Raw genomic sequence first — 19217 nt, forward strand, 5'->3', positions numbered from 1 at the left:
GAACCCCTGTCCCCATTTTTCTTACCCCTCTCCTGCAGTCCGGACCCTTGCCCCCATCCTTCTGCCCCCTCTACAGTCATTCTACCCCCTGTCCCCATCTTTCTGCCCTCTCTCCAGTCTTCCTACCCCCTGTCCCCATCTTTCTGCCCCCTCTCCTGCACTCCGAACCCCTGTCCCCATCTTTTTACCCCTATCCTGCCCCCTCTACTGTACTCCGGACCACTGTCCCCATCTTTCTGCCCCTTCTCCAGTTCTTCTACCCCCTGTCCCCATCTTTCTGCGCCCCCTCCAGTGCTCCTACCCCCTGTCCCATCTCCTGCACTCCGGATCCCTGTCCCCATCCTTCTGTCTCCTCTCCAGTCCTCCTGCCCCCCGCCCCCATCTTTCTGCCCCCTCTCCAGTCCTCCTACCCCCTGTCCCCATCCTTCTGTCCCCTCTTCTGCACTCCGACCCCTTTCCCCATTTCTCTGCCCCTTCTCCAGTTTTCCTACCCCTGTCCCCATCCTTCTGCCCCCTCTCCATTCCTTCTGCCCCCCACACCCATCTTTCTGCCCCTTCTCCTACACTCCTGTCCCCTCTCCTGCACTTCGAACCCCTGTCCCATCCTTCTGCCCCTTCTACTGCACTCCGGACCCCTGTCCTCCTACTCCTAGTCCCCATCTTTTTGCCCCCCTCCTGCCCCCATCTTTCTGTACCCTTTCCAGTCCTCCTACCCCCTGTCCCCATCCTTCTGTCCCCTCTCCTGCACTCTGACCCCTGTCCCCATCTTTCTGTCCCACTCTCCAGTCCTCCTGCCTCCATCCTGCGCTCTCTCTTTCCTCCTCTACTGCACTCCGGACCCCTGTCCCCATCTTTCTGCCCCTCTCCAGTTTTCCTACCCCCTCTCCAAATTTCATACCCCCTGTCCCCATCCTTCTACCCCTCTCCAGTTTTCCTACCCCCTGTCCCCATCCTTCTGCCCCTCTCCAGTTTTCCTACCCCCTCTCCCCATCTTTCTACCCTCTCTGCAGTCCTCCTGCTCTCCACATCCATCTTTCTGCCCCTTCTTCTACACTTCTGTACTCCGAACCCCTGTCCCCATTCTTCTGCCCCCTCTCCTTCCTCCTCTACTGCACTTCAGACCCCTGTCCCCATCTTTCTGCCCCCTCTCCAGTTTTCCTACCCCCTGACCCCATCCTTCTGCCCCCTCTACAGTCCTCCTGCCCCCCATCCCCATCTTTCTGCCCCTTCTCCAACACTCCAGTCCTCCGCACCCCTGTCCCCATCCTTCTGCCCCTTCTACTGCACTCTGGACGCCTGTCCCCATCCTTCTGCCCCCTCTCCTGCCCTCCTGCCCCCATCCTTCTGCCCCCTCTACTGCCCTCCTGCCCACATCTTTCTGCCCCCTCTCCAGTCCTCCTGCCCCCTGTCCCCATCCTTCTGCCTCCTCTCCAGTCCTCCTGCCCCCTGTCCCCATCCTTCTGCCCCCTCTCCTGCTCTCCTGCCCCCCGCCCTCATCTTTCTGCCATCTCTCCTGCCCCCCTGCCCCCTCTCCTGCCCTCCTGTCCCCATCCTTCTGCCCCCTCTCCTGCCCCCCGCCCTCATCTTTCTGCCCTCTCTCCTGCCCCCCTGCCCCCTCTCCTGTCCTCCTGGCCCCTGTCCCCATCCTTCTGCCCCCTCTCCTGCTCTCCTGCCCCCTGCCCTCATCTTTCTGCCCTCTCTCCTGCCCCCCTGCCCCCTCTCCTGTCCTCCTGGCCCCTGTCCCCATCCTTCTGCCCCCTCTCCTGCTCTCCTGCCCCCATCTTTCTGCCCCCTCTCCTGCCCCCTCTCCTGCCCTCCTGCCCCCATCCTTCTGCCCCCTCTACTGCCCTCCTGCCCACATCTTTCTGCCCCCTCTCCAGTCCTCCTGCCCCCTGTCCCCATCCTTCTGCCTCCTCTCCAGTCCTCCTGCCCCCTGTCCCCATCCTTCTGCCCCCTCTCCTGCTCTCCTGCCCCCCGCCCTCATCTTTCTGCCATCTCTCCTGCCCCCCTGCCCCCTCTCCTGCCCTCCTGTCCCCATCCTTCTGCCCCCTCTCCTGCCCCCCGCCCTCATCTTTCTGCCCTCTCTCCTGCCCCCCTGCCCCCTCTCCTGTCCTCCTGGCCCCTGTCCCCATCCTTCTGCCCCCTCTCCTGCTCTCCTGCCCCCATCTTTCTGCCCTCTCTCCTGCCCCCCTGCCCCCTCTCCTGCCCTCCTGGCCCCTGTCCCCATCCTTCTGCCCTCTCTCCTGCTCTCCTGCCCCCGCCCTCATCTTTCTGCCCTCTCTCCTGCCCTCCTGGCTCCTGTCCCCATCCTTCTGCCCCCTCTCCTGCCCCCTGCCCTCATCTTTCTGCCCTCTCTCCTGCCCCCTCTCCTGCCCTCCTGGCCCCTGTCCCCATCCTTCTGCCCTCTCTCCTGCTCTCCTGCCCCCGCCCTCATCTTTCTGCCCTCTCTCCTGCTCTCCTGCCCCCTGCCCTCATCTTTCTGCCCTCTCTCCTGCCCCCCTGCCCCCTCTCCTGTCCTCCTGCCCCCTGTCCCCATCTTTCTGCCCCTATCTAGTCCTCCTCCATATTTAGCTCTCCTTTGACTCCTTCCCAGGGCTGACATGGGGAGTTTTCTGGCAGAGAACATAGAGGACAATGAGTTTCTCTTCCAGCAGAGGGACTGCGATCTGAGCTGCAAGAAGTTTCCTGGTCTAATCAGACAGACGTCTCTGCAGGTAGCAGAGTCCAGAGCCAGGAAGAAGCCTCTGCCCTCATCTACTGCACCAGAGACCACCGCTGAGAGGAGCCCAGGTAAGACAGGCGAGGGGTGAGTGTCTGTGACCTCTGTGTAGGGTGTGTGCTCAGTGCTGCTCCGACCACTTCACGTCTGGGGTCTGTTTGGGGGGTCAGAGAGTCAACCCCGTATGAGAATCGTTATAAGGGTTGGAGCAAACTGGTAAAAGTCTCCATCATTGTAATAATATCGGTGCACCGCCCTGTATACAGCCAGCAAAGTACCCCAACCTGACACACCACTCCCTGGTATAGCACAGACTGTGCCCCTGTGTCCTCTGCACATACACTGCACCTCTGGTATACGCTATATACACTGCACCTCTCTGGTATACGCTGTATACACTGCACCTCTCTGGTATACGCTATATACACTGCACCTCTCTAGTATACGCTACATACACTGCACCTCTCTGGTATACGCTATATACACTGCACCTCTCTAGTATACGCTATATACACTGCACCTCTCTGGTATATTCTATATACACTGCACCTCTCTGGTATACGCTACATACACTGCACCTCTCTGGTATACGCTGTATACACTGCACCTCTCTGGTATACGCTATATACACTGCACCTCTCTAGTATACGCTATATACACTGCACCTCTCTGGTATACGCTATATACACTGCACCTCTCTGGTATACGCTGTATACACTGCACCTCTCTGGTATACGCTATATACACTGCACCTCTGGTATACGCTATATACACTGCACCTCTCTGGTATACGCTGTATACACTGCACCTCTCTGGTATACGCTATATACACTGCACCTCTCTAGTATACGCTACATACACTGCACCTCTCTGGTATACGCTATATACACTGCACCTCTCTAGTATACGCTATATACACTGCACCTCTCTGGTATATTCTATATACACTGCACCTCTCTGGTATACGCTACATACACTGCACCTCTCTGGTATACGCTGTATACACTGCACCTCTCTGGTATACGCTATATACACTGCACCTCTCTGGTATACGCTATATACACTGCACCTCTCTAGTATACGCTATATACACTGCACCTCTCTGGTATACGCTATATACACTGCACCTCTCTGGTATACGCTGTATACACTGCACCTCTCTGGTATACGCTATATACACTGCACCTCTCTAGTATACGCTATATACACTGCACCTCTCTGGTATACGCTATATACACTGCACCTCTCTAGTATACGCTATATACACTGCACCTCTCTGGTATATTCTATATACACTGCACCTCTCTGGTATACGCTACATACACTGCACCTCTGGTATACGCTATATACACTGCACCTCTCTGGTATACGCTATATACACTGCACCTCTCTGGTATAAACTATATACACTGCACCTCTCTGGTATACGCTATATACACTGCACCTCTCTGGTATACGCTATATACACTGCACCTCTCTGGTATACGCTATATACACTGCACCTCTCTGGTATACGCTACATACACTGCACCTCTCTGGTATACGCTATATACACTGCACCTCTCTGGTATACGCTATATACACTGCACCTCTCTGGTATACGCTATATACACTGCACCTCTCTGGTATACGCTATATACACTGCACCTCTCTGGTATACGCTATATACACTGCACCTCTCTGGTATACGCTATATACACTGCACCTCTCTGGTATACGCTATATACACTGCACCTCTCTGGTATACGCTACATACACTGCACCTCTCTGGTATACGCTATATACACTGCACCTCTCTGGTATACGCTATATACACTGCACCTCTCTGGTATACGCTATATACACTGCACCTCTCTGGTATACGCTGTATACACTGCACCTCTCTGGTATACGCTGTATACACTGCACCTCTCTGGTATACACTGTATACACTGCACCTCTCTGGTATATGCTATATACACTGCACCTCTCTGGTATACGCTATATACACTGCACCTCTCTGGTATACACTGTATACACTGCACCTCTCTGGTATATGCCGTATACACTGCACCCGTATACACTGCACCTCTCTGGTATATGCCATATACACTGTGGGGATAATTTATTAAGCTGGTATACGCCTATATACTAAGGCTACTTTCACACTAGCTTTAATATTTTCCGGTATTGAGATCCGTGAGATGTGTGCAGTCTCTTCTTCCTGTGCAGTCCCTGTGTGCAGTCTCTCCCTCCTGTGCAGTCACTCTGTGCAGTCTCTCCCTCCTGTGCAGTCACTCTGTGCAGTCTCTTCCTCCTGTGCAGTCGCTGTGTGCAGTCTCTTCTTCCTGTGCAGTCGCTGTGTGAAGTCTCTCCCTCCTGCGCAGTCTCTTCTTCTTGTGCAGTCGCTGTGTGCAGTCTCTTCTTACTGTGCAATCACTGTATGCAGTCTCTTCCTCCTGTGCAGTCGCTGTGTGCAGTCTCTTCTTCCTGTGCAGTTGCTGTGTGCAGTCTCTCCCTCCTGCGCAGTCTCTTCCTCCTGTGCAGTCGCTGTATGCAGTCTCACCCTCCTGCGCAGTCTCTTCTTCTTGTGTAGTCGCTGTGTGCAGTCTCTTCTTCCTGTGCAGTCGCTGTGTGCAGTCTCTCCCTCCTGCGCAGTCTCTTCTTCCTGTGCAGTCGCTGTGTGCAGTCTCTTCTTCCTGTGCAGTCACTGTGTGCAGTCTCTTCTTCCTGTGCAGTCGCTGTGTGCAGTCTCTCCCTCCTGCGCAGTCTCTCCCTTCTGTGCAGTCTCTTCCTCCTGTGCAGTCGCTGTATGCAGTCTCACCCTCCTGCGCAGTCTCTTCTTCTTGTGTAGTCGCTGTGTGCAGTCTCTTCTTCCTGTGCAGTCGCTGTGTGCAGTCTCTCCCTCCTGCGCAGTCTCTTCTTCCTGTGCAGTCGCTGTGTGCAGTCTCTTCTTCCTGTGCAGTCGCTGTGTGCAGTCTCTTCTTCCTGTGCAGTCGCTGTGTGCAGTCTCTCCCTCCTGCGCAGTTTCTTCTTCCTGTGCAGTCTCTTCTTCCTGTGGAGTCGCTGTGTGCAGTCTCTCCCTCCTGCGCAGTCTCTCCCTCCTGTGCAGTCGCTGTGTGCAGTCTCTTCTTCCTGTGCAGTCGCTGTATGCAGTCTCTCCCTCCTGCGCAGTCTCTTCTTCCTGTGCAGTCGCTGTGTGCAGTCTCTCCCTCCTGCGCAGTCTCTTCTTCCTGTGCAGTCGCTGTGTGCAGTCTCTTCTTCCTGTGCAGTCGCTGTGTGCAGTCTCTCCCTCCTGCGTAGTCTCTCCCTTCCTGTGCAGTCGCTTTGTGCAGTCTCTTCTTCCTGTGCAGTCGCTGTGTGCAGTCTCTCCCTCCTGCACAGTCTTTTCTTCCTGTGCAGTCGCTGTGTGCAGTCTCTTCTTCCTGTGCAGTCGCTGTGTGCAGTCGCTGTGTGCAGTCTCTTCTTCCTGTGCAGTCGCTGTGTGCAGTCTCTTCTTCCTGTGCAGTCGCTGTGTGCAGTCTCTCCCTCCTGTGCAGTCGCTGTGTGCAGTCTCTTCTTCCTGTGCAGTCGCTGTGTGCAGTCTCTTCTTCCTGTGCAGTCGCTGTATGCAGTCTCTCCCTCCTGCGCAGTCTCTTCTTCCTGTGCAGTCGCTGTGTGCAGTCTCTTCTTCCTGTGCAGTCGCTGTGTGCAGTCTCTCCCTCCTGCGCAGTCTCTTCTTCCTGTGCAGTCGCTGTGTGCAGTCTCTTCTTCCTGTGCAGTCGCTGTGTGCAGTCTCTCCCTCCTGCGCAGTCTCTTCTTCCTGTGCAGTCGCTGTGTGCAGTCTCTTCTTCCTGTGCAGTCGCTGTGTGCAGTCTCTCCCTCCTGTGCAGTCGCTGTGTGCAGTCTCTTCTTCCTGTGCAGTCGCTGTGTGCAGTCTCTTCTTCCTGTGATGTCGCTGTGTGCAGTCTCTCCCTCCTGCGCAGTCTCTTCTTCCTGTGCAGTCGCTGTGTGCAGTCTCTTCTTCCTGTGCAGTCGCTGTGTGCAGTCTCTCCCTCCTGCGCAGTCTCTCCCTCCTGTGCAGTCGCTGTGTGCAGTCTCTTCTTCCTGTGCAGTCGCTGTGTGCAGTCTCTTCTTCCTGTGATGTCGCTGTGTGCAGTCTCTCCCTCCTGCGCAGTCTCTTTTTCCTGTGCAGTCGCTGTGTGCAGTCTCTTCTTCCTGTGCAGTCGCTGTGTGCAGTCTCTTCTTCCTGTTCAGTCGCTGTGTGCAGTCTCCCCCTCCTGCGCAGTCTCTCCCTCCTGTGCAGTCATTGTGTGCAGTCTCTTCTTCCTGTGCAGTCGCTGTGTGCAGTCTCTCCCTCCTGCGCAGTCTCTTCTTCCTGTGTAGTCGCTGTGTGCAGTCTCTTCTTCCTGTGCAGTCGCTGTGTGCAGTCTCTCCCTACTGTGCAGTCGCTGTGTGCAGTCTCTTCTTCCTGTGCAGTCACTGTATGCAGTCTCTCCCTCCTGCGCAGTCTCTTCTTCCTGTGCAGTCGCTGTGTGCAGTCTCTTCTTCCTGTGCAGTCACTGTATGCAGTCTCTCCCTCCTGCGCAGTCTCTTCTTCCTGTGCAGTCGCTGTGTGCAGTCTCTTCTTCCTGTGCAGTCGCTGTGTGCAGTCTCTTCTTCCTGTGCAGTCGCTGTATGCAGTCTCTCCCTCCTGCGCAGTCTCTTCTTCCTGTGCAGTCGCTGTGTGCAGTCTCTTCTTCCTGTGCAGTCGGTGTGTGCAGTCTCTCCCTCCTGCGCAGTCTCTTCTTCCTGTGCAGTCGCTGTGTGCAGTCTCTTCTTCCTGTGCAGTCGCTGTGTGCAGTCTCTCCCTCCTGCGCAGTCTCTTCTTCCTGTGCAGTCGCTGTGTGCAGTCTCTTCTTCCTGTGCAGTCGCTGTGTGCAGTCTCTCCCTCCTGTGCAGTCGCTGTGTGCAGTCTCTTCTTCCTGTGCAGTCGCTGTGTGCAGACTCTTCTTCCTGTGCAGTCGCTGTGTGCAGTCTCTTCTTCCTGTGATGTCGCTGTGTGCAGTCTCTCCCTCCTGCGCAGTCTCTTCTTCCTGTGCAGTCACTGTGTGCAGTCTCTTCTTCCTGTGCAGTCGCTGTGTGCAGTCTCTCCCTCCTGCGCAGTCTCTCCCTCCTGTGCAGTCGCTGTGTGCAGTCTCTTCTTCCTGTGCAGTCGCTGTGTGCAGTCTCTTCTTCCTGTGATGTCGCTGTGTGCAGTCTCTCCCTCCTGCGCAGTCTCTTTTTCCTGTGCAGTCGCTGTGTGCAGTCTCTTCTTCCTGTGCAGTCGCTGTGTGCAGTCTCTTCTTCCTGTTCAGTCGCTGTGTGCAGTCTCTTCTTCCTGTGCAGTCGCTGTGTGCAGTCTCTCCCTCCTGCGCAGTCTCTTCTTCCTGTGCAGTCGCTGTGTGCAGTCTCTTCTTCCTGTGCAGTCGCTGTGTGCAGTCTCTCCCTACTGTGCAGTCGCTGTGTGCAGTCTCTCCCTCCTGTGCAGTCATTGTGTGCAGTCTCTTCTTCCTGTGCAGTCGCTGTGTGCAGTCTCTCCCTCCTGCGCAGTCTCTTCTTCCTGTGCAGTCGCTGTGTGCAGTCTCTTCTTCCTGTGCAGTCGCTGTGTGCAGTCTCTCCCTACTGTGCAGTCGCTGTGTGCAGTCTCTTCTTCCTGTGCAGTCACTGTATGCAGTCTCTCCCTCCTGCGCAGTCTCTTCTTCCTGTGCAGTCGCTGTGTGCAGTCTCTTCTTCCTGTGCAGTCACTGTATGCAGTCTCTCCCTCCTGCGCAGTCTCTTCTTCCTGTGCAGTCGCTGTGTGCAGTCTCTAATTCCTGTGCAGTCGCTGTGTGCAGTCTCTCCCTCCTGCGCAGTCTCTTCTTCCTGTGCAGTCGCTGTGTGCAGTCTCTTCTTCCTGTGCAGTCGCTGTGTGCAGTCTCCCCCTCCTGCGCAGTCTCTCCCTCCTGTGCAGTCGCTGTGTGCAGTCTCTTCTTCCTGTGCAGTCGCTGTATGCAGTCTCTCCCTCCTGCGCAGTCTCTTCTTCCTGTGCAGTCGCTGTGTGCAGTCTCTTCTTCCTGTGCAGTCGCTGTGTGCAGTCTCTCCCTCCTGCGCAGTCTCTCCCTCCTTTGCAGTCGCTGTGTGCAGTCTCTTCTTCTTGTGCAGCCGCTGTGTGCAGTCTCTTCTTCCTGTGCAGTCGCTGTGTGCAGTCTCTTCTTCCTGTGCAGTCGCTGTGTGCAGTCTCTCCCTCCTGCGCAGTCTCTCCCTTCTGTGCAGTCTCTTCCTCCTGTGCAGTCGCTGTATGCAGTCTCACCCTCCTGCGCAGTCTCTTCTTCTTGTGTAGTCGCTGTGTGCAGTCTCTTCTTCCTGTGCAGTCGCTGTGTGCAGTCTCTCCCTCCTGCGCAGTCTCTTCTTCCTGTGCAGTCGCTGTGTGCAGTCTCTTCTTCCTGTGCAGTCGCTGTGTGCAGTCTCTTCTTCCTGTGCAGTCGCTGTGTGCAGTCTCTCCCTCCTGCACAGTCTCTTCTTCCTGTGCAGTCGCTGTGTGCAGTCTCTTCTTCCTGTGCAGTCGCTTTGTGCAGTCTCTCCCTCCTGCGCAGTCTCTCCCTCCTGTGCAGTCGCTGTGTGCAGTCTCTTCTTCCTGTGCAGTCGCTGTGTGCAGTCTCTCCCTCCTGCGCAGTCTTTTCTTCCTGTGCAGTCGCTGTGTGCAGTCTCTTCTTCCTGTGCAGTCGCTGTGTGCAGTCTCTCCCTCCTGCGCAGTTTCTTCTTCCTGTGCAGTCTCTTCTTCCTGTGGAGTCGCTGTGTGCAGTCTCTCCCTCCTGCGCAGTCTCTCCCTCCTGTGCAGTCGCTGTGTGCAGTCTCTTCTTCCTGTGCAGTCGCTGTATGCAGTCTCTCCCTCCTGCGCAGTCTCTTCTTCCTGTGCAGTCGCTGTGTGCAGTCTCTCCCTCCTGCGCAGTCTCTTCTTCCTGTGCAGTCGCTGTGTGCAGTCTCTTCTTCCTGTGCAGTCGCTGTGTGCAGTCTCTCCCTCCTGCGTAGTCTCTCCCTTCCTGTGCAGTCGCTTTGTGCAGTCTCTTCTTCCTGTGCAGTCGCTGTGTGCAGTCTCTCCCTCCTGCACAGTCTTTTCTTCCTGTGCAGTCGCTGTGTGCAGTCTCTTCTTCCTGTGCAGTCGCTGTGTGCAGTCTCTCCCTCCTGCGCAGTCTTTTCTTCCTGTGCAGTCGCTGTGTGCAGTCTCTTCTTCCTGTGCAGTCGCTGTGTGCAGTCTCTTCTTCCTGTGCAGTCGCTGTGTGCAGTCTCTTCTTCCTGTGCAGTCGCTGTGTGCAGTCTCTCCCTCCTGTGCAGTTGCTGTGTGCAGTCTCTTCTTCCTGTGCAGTCGCTGTGTGCAGTCTCTTCTTCCTGTGCAGTCGCTGTATGCAGTCTCTCCCTCCTGCGCAGTCTCTTCTTCCTGTGCAGTCGCTGTGTGCAGTCTCTTCTTCCTGTGCAGTCGCTGTGTGCAGTCTCTCCCTCCTGCGCAGTCTCTTCTTCCTGTGCAGTCGCTGTGTGCAGTCTCTTCTTCCTGTGCAGTCGCTGTGTGCAGTCTCTCCCTCCTGCGCAGTCTCTTCTTCCTGTGCAGTCGCTGTGTGCAGTCTCTTCTTCCTGTGCAGTCGCTGTGTGCAGTCTCTCCCTCCTGTGCAGTCGCTGTGTGCAGTCTCTTCTTCCTGTGCAGTCGCTGTGTGCAGTCTCTTCTTCCTGTGCTGTCGCTGTGTGCAGTCTCTCCCTCCTGCGCAGTCTCTTCTTCCTGTGCAGTCGCTGTGTGCAGTCTCTTCTTCCTGTGCAGTCGCTGTGTGCAGTCTCTCCCTCCTGCGCAGTCTCTCCCTCCTGTGCAGTCGCTGTGTGCAGTCTCTTCTTCCTGTGCAGTCGCTGTGTGCAGTCTCTTCTTCCTGTGATGTCGCTGTGTGCAGTCTCTCCCTCCTGCGCAGTCTCTTTTTCCTGTGCAGTCGCTGTGTGCAGTCTCTTCTTCCTGTGCAGTCGCTGTGTGCAGTCTCTTCTTCCTGTTCAGTCGCTGTGTGCAGTCTCCCCCTCCTGCGCAGTCTCTCCCTCCTGTGCAGTCATTGTGTGCAGTCTCTTCTTCCTGTGCAGTCGCTGTGTGCAGTCTCTCCCTCCTGCGCAGTCTCTTCTTCCTGTGTAGTCGCTGTGTGCAGTCTCTTCTTCCTGTGCAGTCGCTGTGTGCAGTCTCTCCCTACTGTGCAGTCGCTGTGTGCAGTCTCTTCTTCCTGTGCAGTCACTGTATGCAGTCTCTCCCTCCTGCGCAGTCTCTTCTTCCTGTGCAGTCGCTGTGTGCAGTCTCTTCTTCCTGTGCAGTCACTGTATGCAGTCTCTCCCTCCTGCGCAGTCTCTTCTTCCTGTGCAGTCGCTGTGTGCAGTCTCTTCTTCCTGTGCAGTCGCTGTGTGCAGTCTCTTCTTCCTGTGCAGTCGCTGTATGCAGTCTCTCCCTCCTGCGCAGTCTCTTCTTCCTGTGCAGTCGCTGTGTGCAGTCTCTTCTTCCTGTGCAGTCGGTGTGTGCAGTCTCTCCCTCCTGCGCAGTCTCTTCTTCCTGTGCAGTCGCTGTGTGCAGTCTCTTCTTCCTGTGCAGTCGCTGTGTGCAGTCTCTCCCTCCTGCGCAGTCTCTTCTTCCTGTGCAGTCGCTGTGTGCAGTCTCTTCTTCCTGTGCAGTCGCTGTGTGCAGTCTCTCCCTCCTGTGCAGTCGCTGTGTGCAGTCTCTTCTTCCTGTGCAGTCGCTGTGTGCAGTCTCTTCTTCCTGTGATGTCGCTGTGTGCAGTCTCTCCCTCCTGCGCAGTCTCTTCTTCCTGTGCAGTCACTGTGTGCAGTCTCTTCTTCCTGTGCAGTCGCTGTGTGCAGTCTCTCCCTCCTGCGCAGTCTCTCCCTCCTGTGCAGTCGCTGTGTGCAGTCTCTTCTTCCTGTGCAGTCGCTGTGTGCAGTCTCTTCTTCCTGTGATGTCGCTGTGTGCAGTCTCTCCCTCCTGCGCAGTCTCTTTTTCCTGTGCAGTCGCTGTGTGCAGTCTCTTCTTCCTGTGCAGTCGCTGTGTGCAGTCTCTTCTTCCTGTTCAGTCGCTGTGTGCAGTCTCCCCCTCCTGCGCAGTCTCTCCCTCCTGTGCAGTCATTGTGTGCAGTCTCTTCTTCCTGTGCAGTCGCTGTGTGCAGTCTCTTCTTCCTGTGCAGTCGCTGTGTGCAGTCTCTCCCTACTGTGCAGTCGCTGTGTGCAGTCTCTTCTTCCTGTGCAGTCACTGTATGCAGTCTCTCCCTCCTGCGCAGTCTCTTCTTCCTGTGCAGTCGCTGTGTGCAGTCTCTTCTTCCTGTGCAGTCACTGTATGCAGTCTCTCCCTCCTGCGCAGTCTCTTCTTCCTGTGCAGTCGCTGTGTGCAGTCTCTTCTTCCTGTGCAGTCGCTGTGTGCAGTCTCTCCCTCCTGCGCAGTCTCTTCTTCCTGTGCAGTCGCTGTGTGCAGTCTCTTCTTCCTGTGCAGTCGCTGTGTGCAGTCTCCCCCTCCTGCGCAGTCTCTCCCTCCTGTGCAGTCGCTGTGTGCAGTCTCTTCTTCCTGTGCAGTCGCTGTATGCAGTCTCTCCCTCCTGCGCAGTCTCTTCTTCCTGTGCAGTCGCTGTGTGCAGTCTCTTCTTCCTGTGCAGTCGCTGTGTGCAGTCTCTCCCTCCTGCGCAGTCTCTCCCTCCTTTGCAGTCGCTGTGTGCAGTCTCTTCTTCTTGTGCAGCCGCTGTGTGCAGTCTCTTCTTCCTGTGCAGTCGCTGTGTGCAGTCTCTCCCTCCTGCGCAGTCTTTTCTTCCTGTGCAGTTGCTGTGTGCAGTCTCTTCTTCCTGTGCAGTCGCTGTGTGCAGTCTCTCCCTCCTGCGCAGTCTTTTCTTCCTGTGCAGTCGCTGTGTGCAGTCTCTTCTTCCTGTGCAGTCGCTGTGTGCAGTCTCCCCCTCCTGTGCAGTCTCTCCCTCCTGTGCAGTCGCTGTGTGCAGTCTCTTCTTCCTGTGCAGTCGCTGTGTGCAGTCTCCCCCTCCTGCGCAGTCTTTTCTTCCTGTGCAGTCGCTGTGTGCAGTCTCTTCTTCCTGTGCAGTCGCTGTGTGCAGTCTCCCCCTCCTGCGCAGTCTCTCCCTCCTGTGCAGTCATTGTGTGCAGTCTCTTCTTTCTGTGCAGTCGCTTTGTGCAGTCTCCCCCTCCTGCGCAGTCTCTCCCTCCTGTGCAGTCGCTGTGTGCAGTCTCTTCTTCCTGTGCAGTCGCTGTGTGCAGTCTCTCCCTCCTGCGCAGTCTTTTCTTCCTGTGCAGTCGCTGTGTGCAGTCTCTTCTTCCTGTGCAGTCGCTGTGTGCAGTCTCTCCCTCCTGTGCAGTCGCTGTGTGCAGTCTCTCCCTCCTGCGCAGTCTCTCCCTCCTGTGCAGTCGCTGTGTGCAGTCTCTTCTTCCTGTGCAGTCGCTGTGTGCAGTCTCCCCCTCCTGCGCAGTCTTTTCTTCCTGTGCAGTCGCTGTGTGCAGTCTCTTCTTCCTGTGCAGTCGCTGTGTGCAGTCTCCCCCTCCTGCGCAGTCTCTCCCTCCTGTGCAGTCATTGTGTGCAGTCTCTTCTTCCTGTGCAGTCGCTGTGTGCAGTCTCCCCCTCCTGCGCAGTCTCTCCCTCCTGTGCAGTCGCTGTGTGCAGTCTCTTCCTCCTGTGCAGTAGCTGTGTGCAGTCTCTCCCTCCTGCGCAGTCTCTCCCTCCTGTGCAGTCGCTGTGTGCAGTCTCTTCTTCCTGTGCAGTCGCTGTGTGCAGTCTCACCCTCCTGCGCAGTCTCTTCTTCCTGAGCAGTCCCTGTGTGCAGTCTCTTTCTCCTGAGCAGTCGCTGTGTGCAGTCTCTTCTTCCTGTGCAGTCCCTGTGTGCAGTCTCTTCTTCCTGTGCAGTCGCTGTGTGCAGTCTCTCCCTCCTGAGCAGTCCCTGTGTGCAGTCTCTTCCTCCTGTGCAGTCGCTGTGTGCAGTCTCTTCTTCCTGTGCAGTCGCTGTGTGCAGTCTCTCCCTCCTGCGCAGTCTCTCCCTCCTGAGCAGTCCCTGTGTGCAGTCTCTTCCTCCTGTGCAGTAGCTGTGTGCAGTCTCTCCCTCCTGCGCAGTCTCTCCCTCCTGCGCAGTCTCTCCCTCCTGCGCAGTCTCTCCCTCCTGTGCAGTCGCTGTGTGCAGTCTCTTCTTCCTGTGCAGTCGCTGTGTGCAGTCTCCCCCTCCTGCGCAGTCTCTTCTTCCTGTGCAGTCGCTGTGTTTAGTCTCTCCCTCCTGCGCAGTCTCTTCCTCCTGTGCAGTCACTGTGTGCAGTCTCTTCTTCCTGTGCAGTCCCTGTGTGCAGTCTCTTCTTCCTGTGCAGTCGCTGTGTGCAGTCTCTCCCTCCTGAGCAGTCCCTGTGTGCAGTCTCTTCCTCCTGTGCAGTCGCTGTGTGCAGTCTCTTCTTCCTGTGCAGTCGCTGTGTGCAGTCTCTCCCTCCTGCGCAGTCTCTCCCTCCTGAGCAGTCCCTGTGTGCAGTCTCTTCCTCCTGTGCAGTAGCTGTGTGCAGTCTCTCCCTCCTGCGCAGTCTCTCCCTCCTGTGCAGTCGCTGTGTGCAGTCTCTTATTCCTGTGCAGTCGCTGTGTGCAGTCTCCCCCTCCTGCGCAGTCTCTTCTTCCTGTGCAGTCGCTGTGTGCAGTCTCTCCCTCCTGTGCAGTCTCTTCTTCTGACTTCCTCTGATTTCAGTTTCTGGAGCAGGCAGGAGCCCTCTGCCATCCACCACTGTCGGCCATGTTAGTTCTCATACAGCAGCTCCTTCTGCGTCTCCGCTCCTCTCTCTTCCAGCTCTCCCTGGCAGTCAGTGACAGTAGGAGAGCTGTCTCTTTGCTCTCATCATGCAGAGACATACTTTATGCAGGGCAAATGTGGGGGATTCAATCAGCACAACCCTATATGTAGGTGCACATCACTATGGCGAAATACATATACAAAGAAAAAGACACAAATGTGATCGCACACTACATCCAGCACTCTGCCCTGCCTCCATGCTGGATGAGGCATTGGTGTACATTTTGGCCAAAGCGTAATAAGCCACTCACCGCGTCAAGGTCGCCTCTATGGAGTGGTCCCTAATACTAGTTCCTACCTGTTTATGGGCCATGACAGCCACACAAAGTCCAGGGAATGCAGGTCAGCGTGCAAGCCAAGTACACTTTGCTTGTAACCCCGTCCGGTGCCATTACAGCTTTCATCGGATCCAGGGATGCAAGTACCAACATGCATGCTGAGCCCACCATATACTTCTCCTGGAGCCAGATGGCTACTGGTAGGTTCTATATAAGCAGACTCAGTTTTATACTGACTTTATTCAGGGCAGAGTCTCTGGCGGGCACCTTAGGGCTTCCTTTGATGGCATAGACAGGCAGAGACTCGTCTTTTCTTGCAGCAGAGAAAACTTTTACTGTACAAATCTAGACAGTGCCCTTCACAGGAGGTAGTCTGAGAACACCCCATAAACACGCGCTCACCAGTCTCTTAAAGGCACAGTACACGTTCTAGTTGCAAGCCACTCAGTGAGAGCACATATTGGCGGTTACATGGGCTCTGTAGAGGCTCACTCCTTTATGATTATAGCCCATATACTAGGTGCTAGTCCCAAGAGAAAACTCCCTGCTCAGGGTTGATGCTCAGCCTCTAGTCCTCAATCATCACCTAGGCTGAGGCTGAAAACAAGGGATGCTGGGAGTGGTAGTTCAATAGTGACATCAATAAAGGAGGAGCAGTTAATGAAATCAATGACAGATGCAGCCTAAGACCTAACTGCAGAAGGGGTGAAGAAAATGGACACATCCATCCATGTTTTTATCCACAAATATGGAAATTTGGAAAAATTCTTTCCTTTGTGAAAAACATCGTTTTATAGGAGTGAAGGCCTCGTGTGAGCGTAAAACACTGTGTCTGTCATTGTCCAAAAATGCAGTAAAATGCGTTGACTTCACCGAATGTGTTCTGTGACTGAAAACAAATAATGACATAATAACAAACTCATGTCTTGTTTACAAACACATTTGTAACATAGGATCACGGGTGCATTGTAGGAGCAGCAAGGAGTGCACAGTGGGGCCACTATAGGGCTAGGGGCCCCATTCTTTTATCTGGTGCTGTCAAGGGTCCCAAAGGCCTTCTGTCCTAAAGGAGGAGATATAAGTGAACAAGGCCAGGATTATGAGCCCGCACCCAGAAGGGCCCCATCTAGACATCGCTATCTTCTTTTCTATGCCTCTGCACATTTATTCTTCACAAGCCCATGGAGATCCACCCCAGGCTTCACAAAATAGACTTTATTGACCTACTGTAAAAAAGGGGTTCATGGATTCAGATTTTTTGACTGACACCATGTTATAACCAGTTTCTGATACAACTTGGGGTTAGGCCAAGAATGCAGCGGTCAGCCACCAGACGGCCGATATTTAGGTTTCATATATTTGCTTTCTATATTGACACTTGTTTCTGTGAACGGCGCCATTGTTCCCATGCTGCTCTTGTATAGTTTGTCCATAAATATATAAAGAAGTAAGTTTGTTGCTTTGTAAGTACAATTAGAATGAAGTGATAACTTTTAAAATAAATCTCAATTTCACAATTATTCAAGGACAAAATGTTTTTAGTACAAAATTGTGCCCTGAAAAGAACCTTGTAGAAAAACATTTCCTTTGTGTTTTGGATTAGAATATTGCATTTTGTGTCACATTTCGGGTTCTCGGTTCCTTTTTGCGGTCACTGTTTTCTACATGGGTTTTTCTGTTCTTGAAGTGCATTCTGGGCTCTGTGACATCCCGCACTCGCTCCCTGAGTCAGACGAGAGTCATCTGGACAATGCAGCTGTGTTGTGACATGTGATCCAATGTGACACTTATGCTAAACAGGTGTCTCTACCTCCCCGGTGACGTATGGCGGTGACTTATAAAAACACAGTACAGTAGAGCTACCGGAGGAGCAATAACAGACCCATAATCTGCTCTAAAAATACTTCCCTTCTGAGATGCAAGAGATGTTAATCTGTCATCACCATCAGACCTCCTCCTTGGAGTCTTGTTCTTTGTCTAAATATTTCTCAGCATGACCTATCTCCAATAGTTGTCTCTCATCAAAACATCCCGGCAGAAGGAGCTGAGCTCACACCAGGAGGAGAGAGAGGAAGGAGAGCATCAGACAAGCATCTCAAAGACGGAACACTTACCCACTGGAGACCAGGACTTAGGTACCTCCAGACTGAGACCATCTACTGTGGACCAGGACGTAGGTCCCTTGAGACTGAGCTAATCTTCTGTGGACCACGGGAAGTTCCCTGAAGACTGAGCTCATCCACTGAGGACCAGAACTTAGGTGCCTTAGGACTCAGCTTGTCTGCTGTATACCAGGACTTAGATCTCTCAGGACAGAGCTCATCTAGTGTGGACCAGGACCGGTACCATAGGGCTGAGGTCATCTACTCTGGATGAGGCAGTCCTATAGGACTGGATCTCACTTACTGTGGAGAAAGACTTAGGCCCCATAGACCTATGGTATACAAGAGCCAGGTTCCACAGGACTAGGCTCCATTGACTTTAGAACAGAAGGTCCTATAATAGGACTAGTCTACCTACTGAGGACAAGGAGGACCAGTAGGACTAATTTACAAGTTTTGGCGTCTCCAAACTCTGGGCTCAGCAACTGTCAATAAAATAAGTCTGGACGCAATCATCTGGGCTAAGTGGCCTTTGTGCAGGACCCATGGCAGTTCCTGGAGCAGTAGGTAAGTACATTGTTTTTCACATTATATTACTATTTATTTGGATATTATTATTCTTAGTTTTTTCCACTCTGGTTTCAGATTTGCTTTATAGTAAACAATAACATTCCCCCATTATCTTTACAGGGGCTTTATACAGTGCAGTGTGTATATAGATTCTGCTTTCTTTGCCTTCATGAGTATTTTGGGATGAATTTGATGCAATTGGCACCTTGTAGAACTTCTGCTTCCCCATTTGCTTCCTGAAATTGATATTTTGACACTTGAATAGTTTCCTGGTAAGTTGTTGTGTTCCTGTTTGGTAACTGATCTCTTCTCCTTCACATCTCATGTAAACAGCAAGTCACGGCGTGTGGTAATCGTGGCGTGCAGCAATACTCTGCGGCCTCGGAGATAAGGGCAGCTGCTTATTATAGTCAGGGGGCTGAGTGCCCGTCACTGCCCGCACCGTCCTCTGTGTCTTCCATGTTGGTTGTCACTTTTTTCCCTGAAGTTGTTGCACAGTGTAAATGCCAAAGCTGTATGCAGGACCTGTTCACCCGTGGCTGGGGGTCTGTAGGGCCCGTGTCACATGACCACGCATTTACGACAGCTATTTGCGGCCACGTTTAAAGTGCATAAACGTGACATTAGAGTGGAGGAGCTGGCAGCCGGAGCTTTTGGCCACTTTGATCCCATACCCCCTGTACGCCTCTGCGAAATACGATGGGACGGAGTATGACAGTATTTTGTTTGCTAATTATACTGCACCGCCACATAAACCTCTGTCTGCTGACTGTGTACAGTGGAGGCAGACATTTTATGGGCGTGGCTAATATTATTGAGAAAGATGGTGATTGGTTTAAATGGAACACGTTGGTGATGTCACCAGTGCACTGACACATATGCTGTAGGGATGTCGAACTGGACGAGAGCTGAGCACTGGGGGGCAGCACTGAGTCAGAAGTGCCCCCGGCAGCCGCACACGGAGTCCATGGAGTTGATGCATTTGCACAGTCCTTACCCCCTATGTCTACTTTATATATTATGGTCTCAAAATGACTTCAAGAGATGCTACATGATGTCTCGTTCCCGCAAAGCATTAAGGTTCCCATGATGCAGTTTATTTTTCCAGTTTAGGTCTGGACGCCCGTTTGGCGGCCATTGGGCTCCCTCTGACCTTCCACATGGCCCTTCCTCAGCTATACTAATGTTCATTTTCCAAGTTCGACATAAACACCGGCGGCCATATTTGTCCATACACATGAGGACCAGAAGGTCAGGGGCCACTGCGTCCCATAGTATTACATAATCTCATCATTCATGTTATAAATGGTGCCACGTACATAATGGATGAAAAGGAAAAACTGAAACCAGTTGAACCAGTCGGTGCCATGGTGCGGTGGATCTGTGCTGGTGATATCACACCTCATTGTATACTATGCTGAACAGGTACTCTGTTCTGTTGTACTGTGTCATATTGACTCCTTGTATGATATTGACTCCTCGTATAATGTCTTCTTGTATGATCCTGACCCCTTCTCATACGTTGGCCGTTTGTATCATATTGACCCCTCGTATGATGTCTCCTTCCTCTATGACATTGACTCCTTGTATGATATTGACTCCTCGTATAATGTCTTCTTGTATGATCCTGACCCCTTCTCATACGTTGGCCGTTTGTATCATATTGACCCCTCATATGATGTCTCCTTCCTCTATGACATTGACCCTTTGTATGACTCTTGAGTTGACCCATTTTGGCTCTTTTGTATGATATTGACTCCCCTTTGGACGTTGACTCCTCATA

At 53.6% G+C, this 19217-nt stretch overlaps 1 protein-coding gene across 2 annotated transcripts in view; it reads left to right on the forward strand.

Moving 5' to 3' along the window:
• The first annotated feature begins 2633 nt into the window (after positions 1-2633).
• AMPD3 (adenosine monophosphate deaminase 3) overlaps positions 2634-19217 on the forward strand; it is a 65753-nt gene continuing 49169 nt past the window's right edge. Inside the window, exon 1 of one of the 2 annotated variants that reach the window (XM_040410368.1) lies at positions 2634-2790. Coding sequence is in view for 1 of the 2 variants with exons in the window: in XM_040410369.1 (XP_040266303.1) it covers positions 17410-17431 (22 nt within the window). In the remaining variant the exon portion in view is untranslated. Of the gene's footprint in view, positions 2791-16604; positions 17432-19217 lie in introns of those variants that run through there. The other variant, XM_040410369.1, reaches the window with a different exon arrangement.

The sequence above is a fragment of the Bufo bufo genome, chromosome 10, assembly GCF_905171765.1.
Source record: "Bufo bufo chromosome 10, aBufBuf1.1, whole genome shotgun sequence".
Classification (NCBI taxonomy): domain Eukaryota; kingdom Metazoa; phylum Chordata; class Amphibia; order Anura; family Bufonidae; genus Bufo; species Bufo bufo.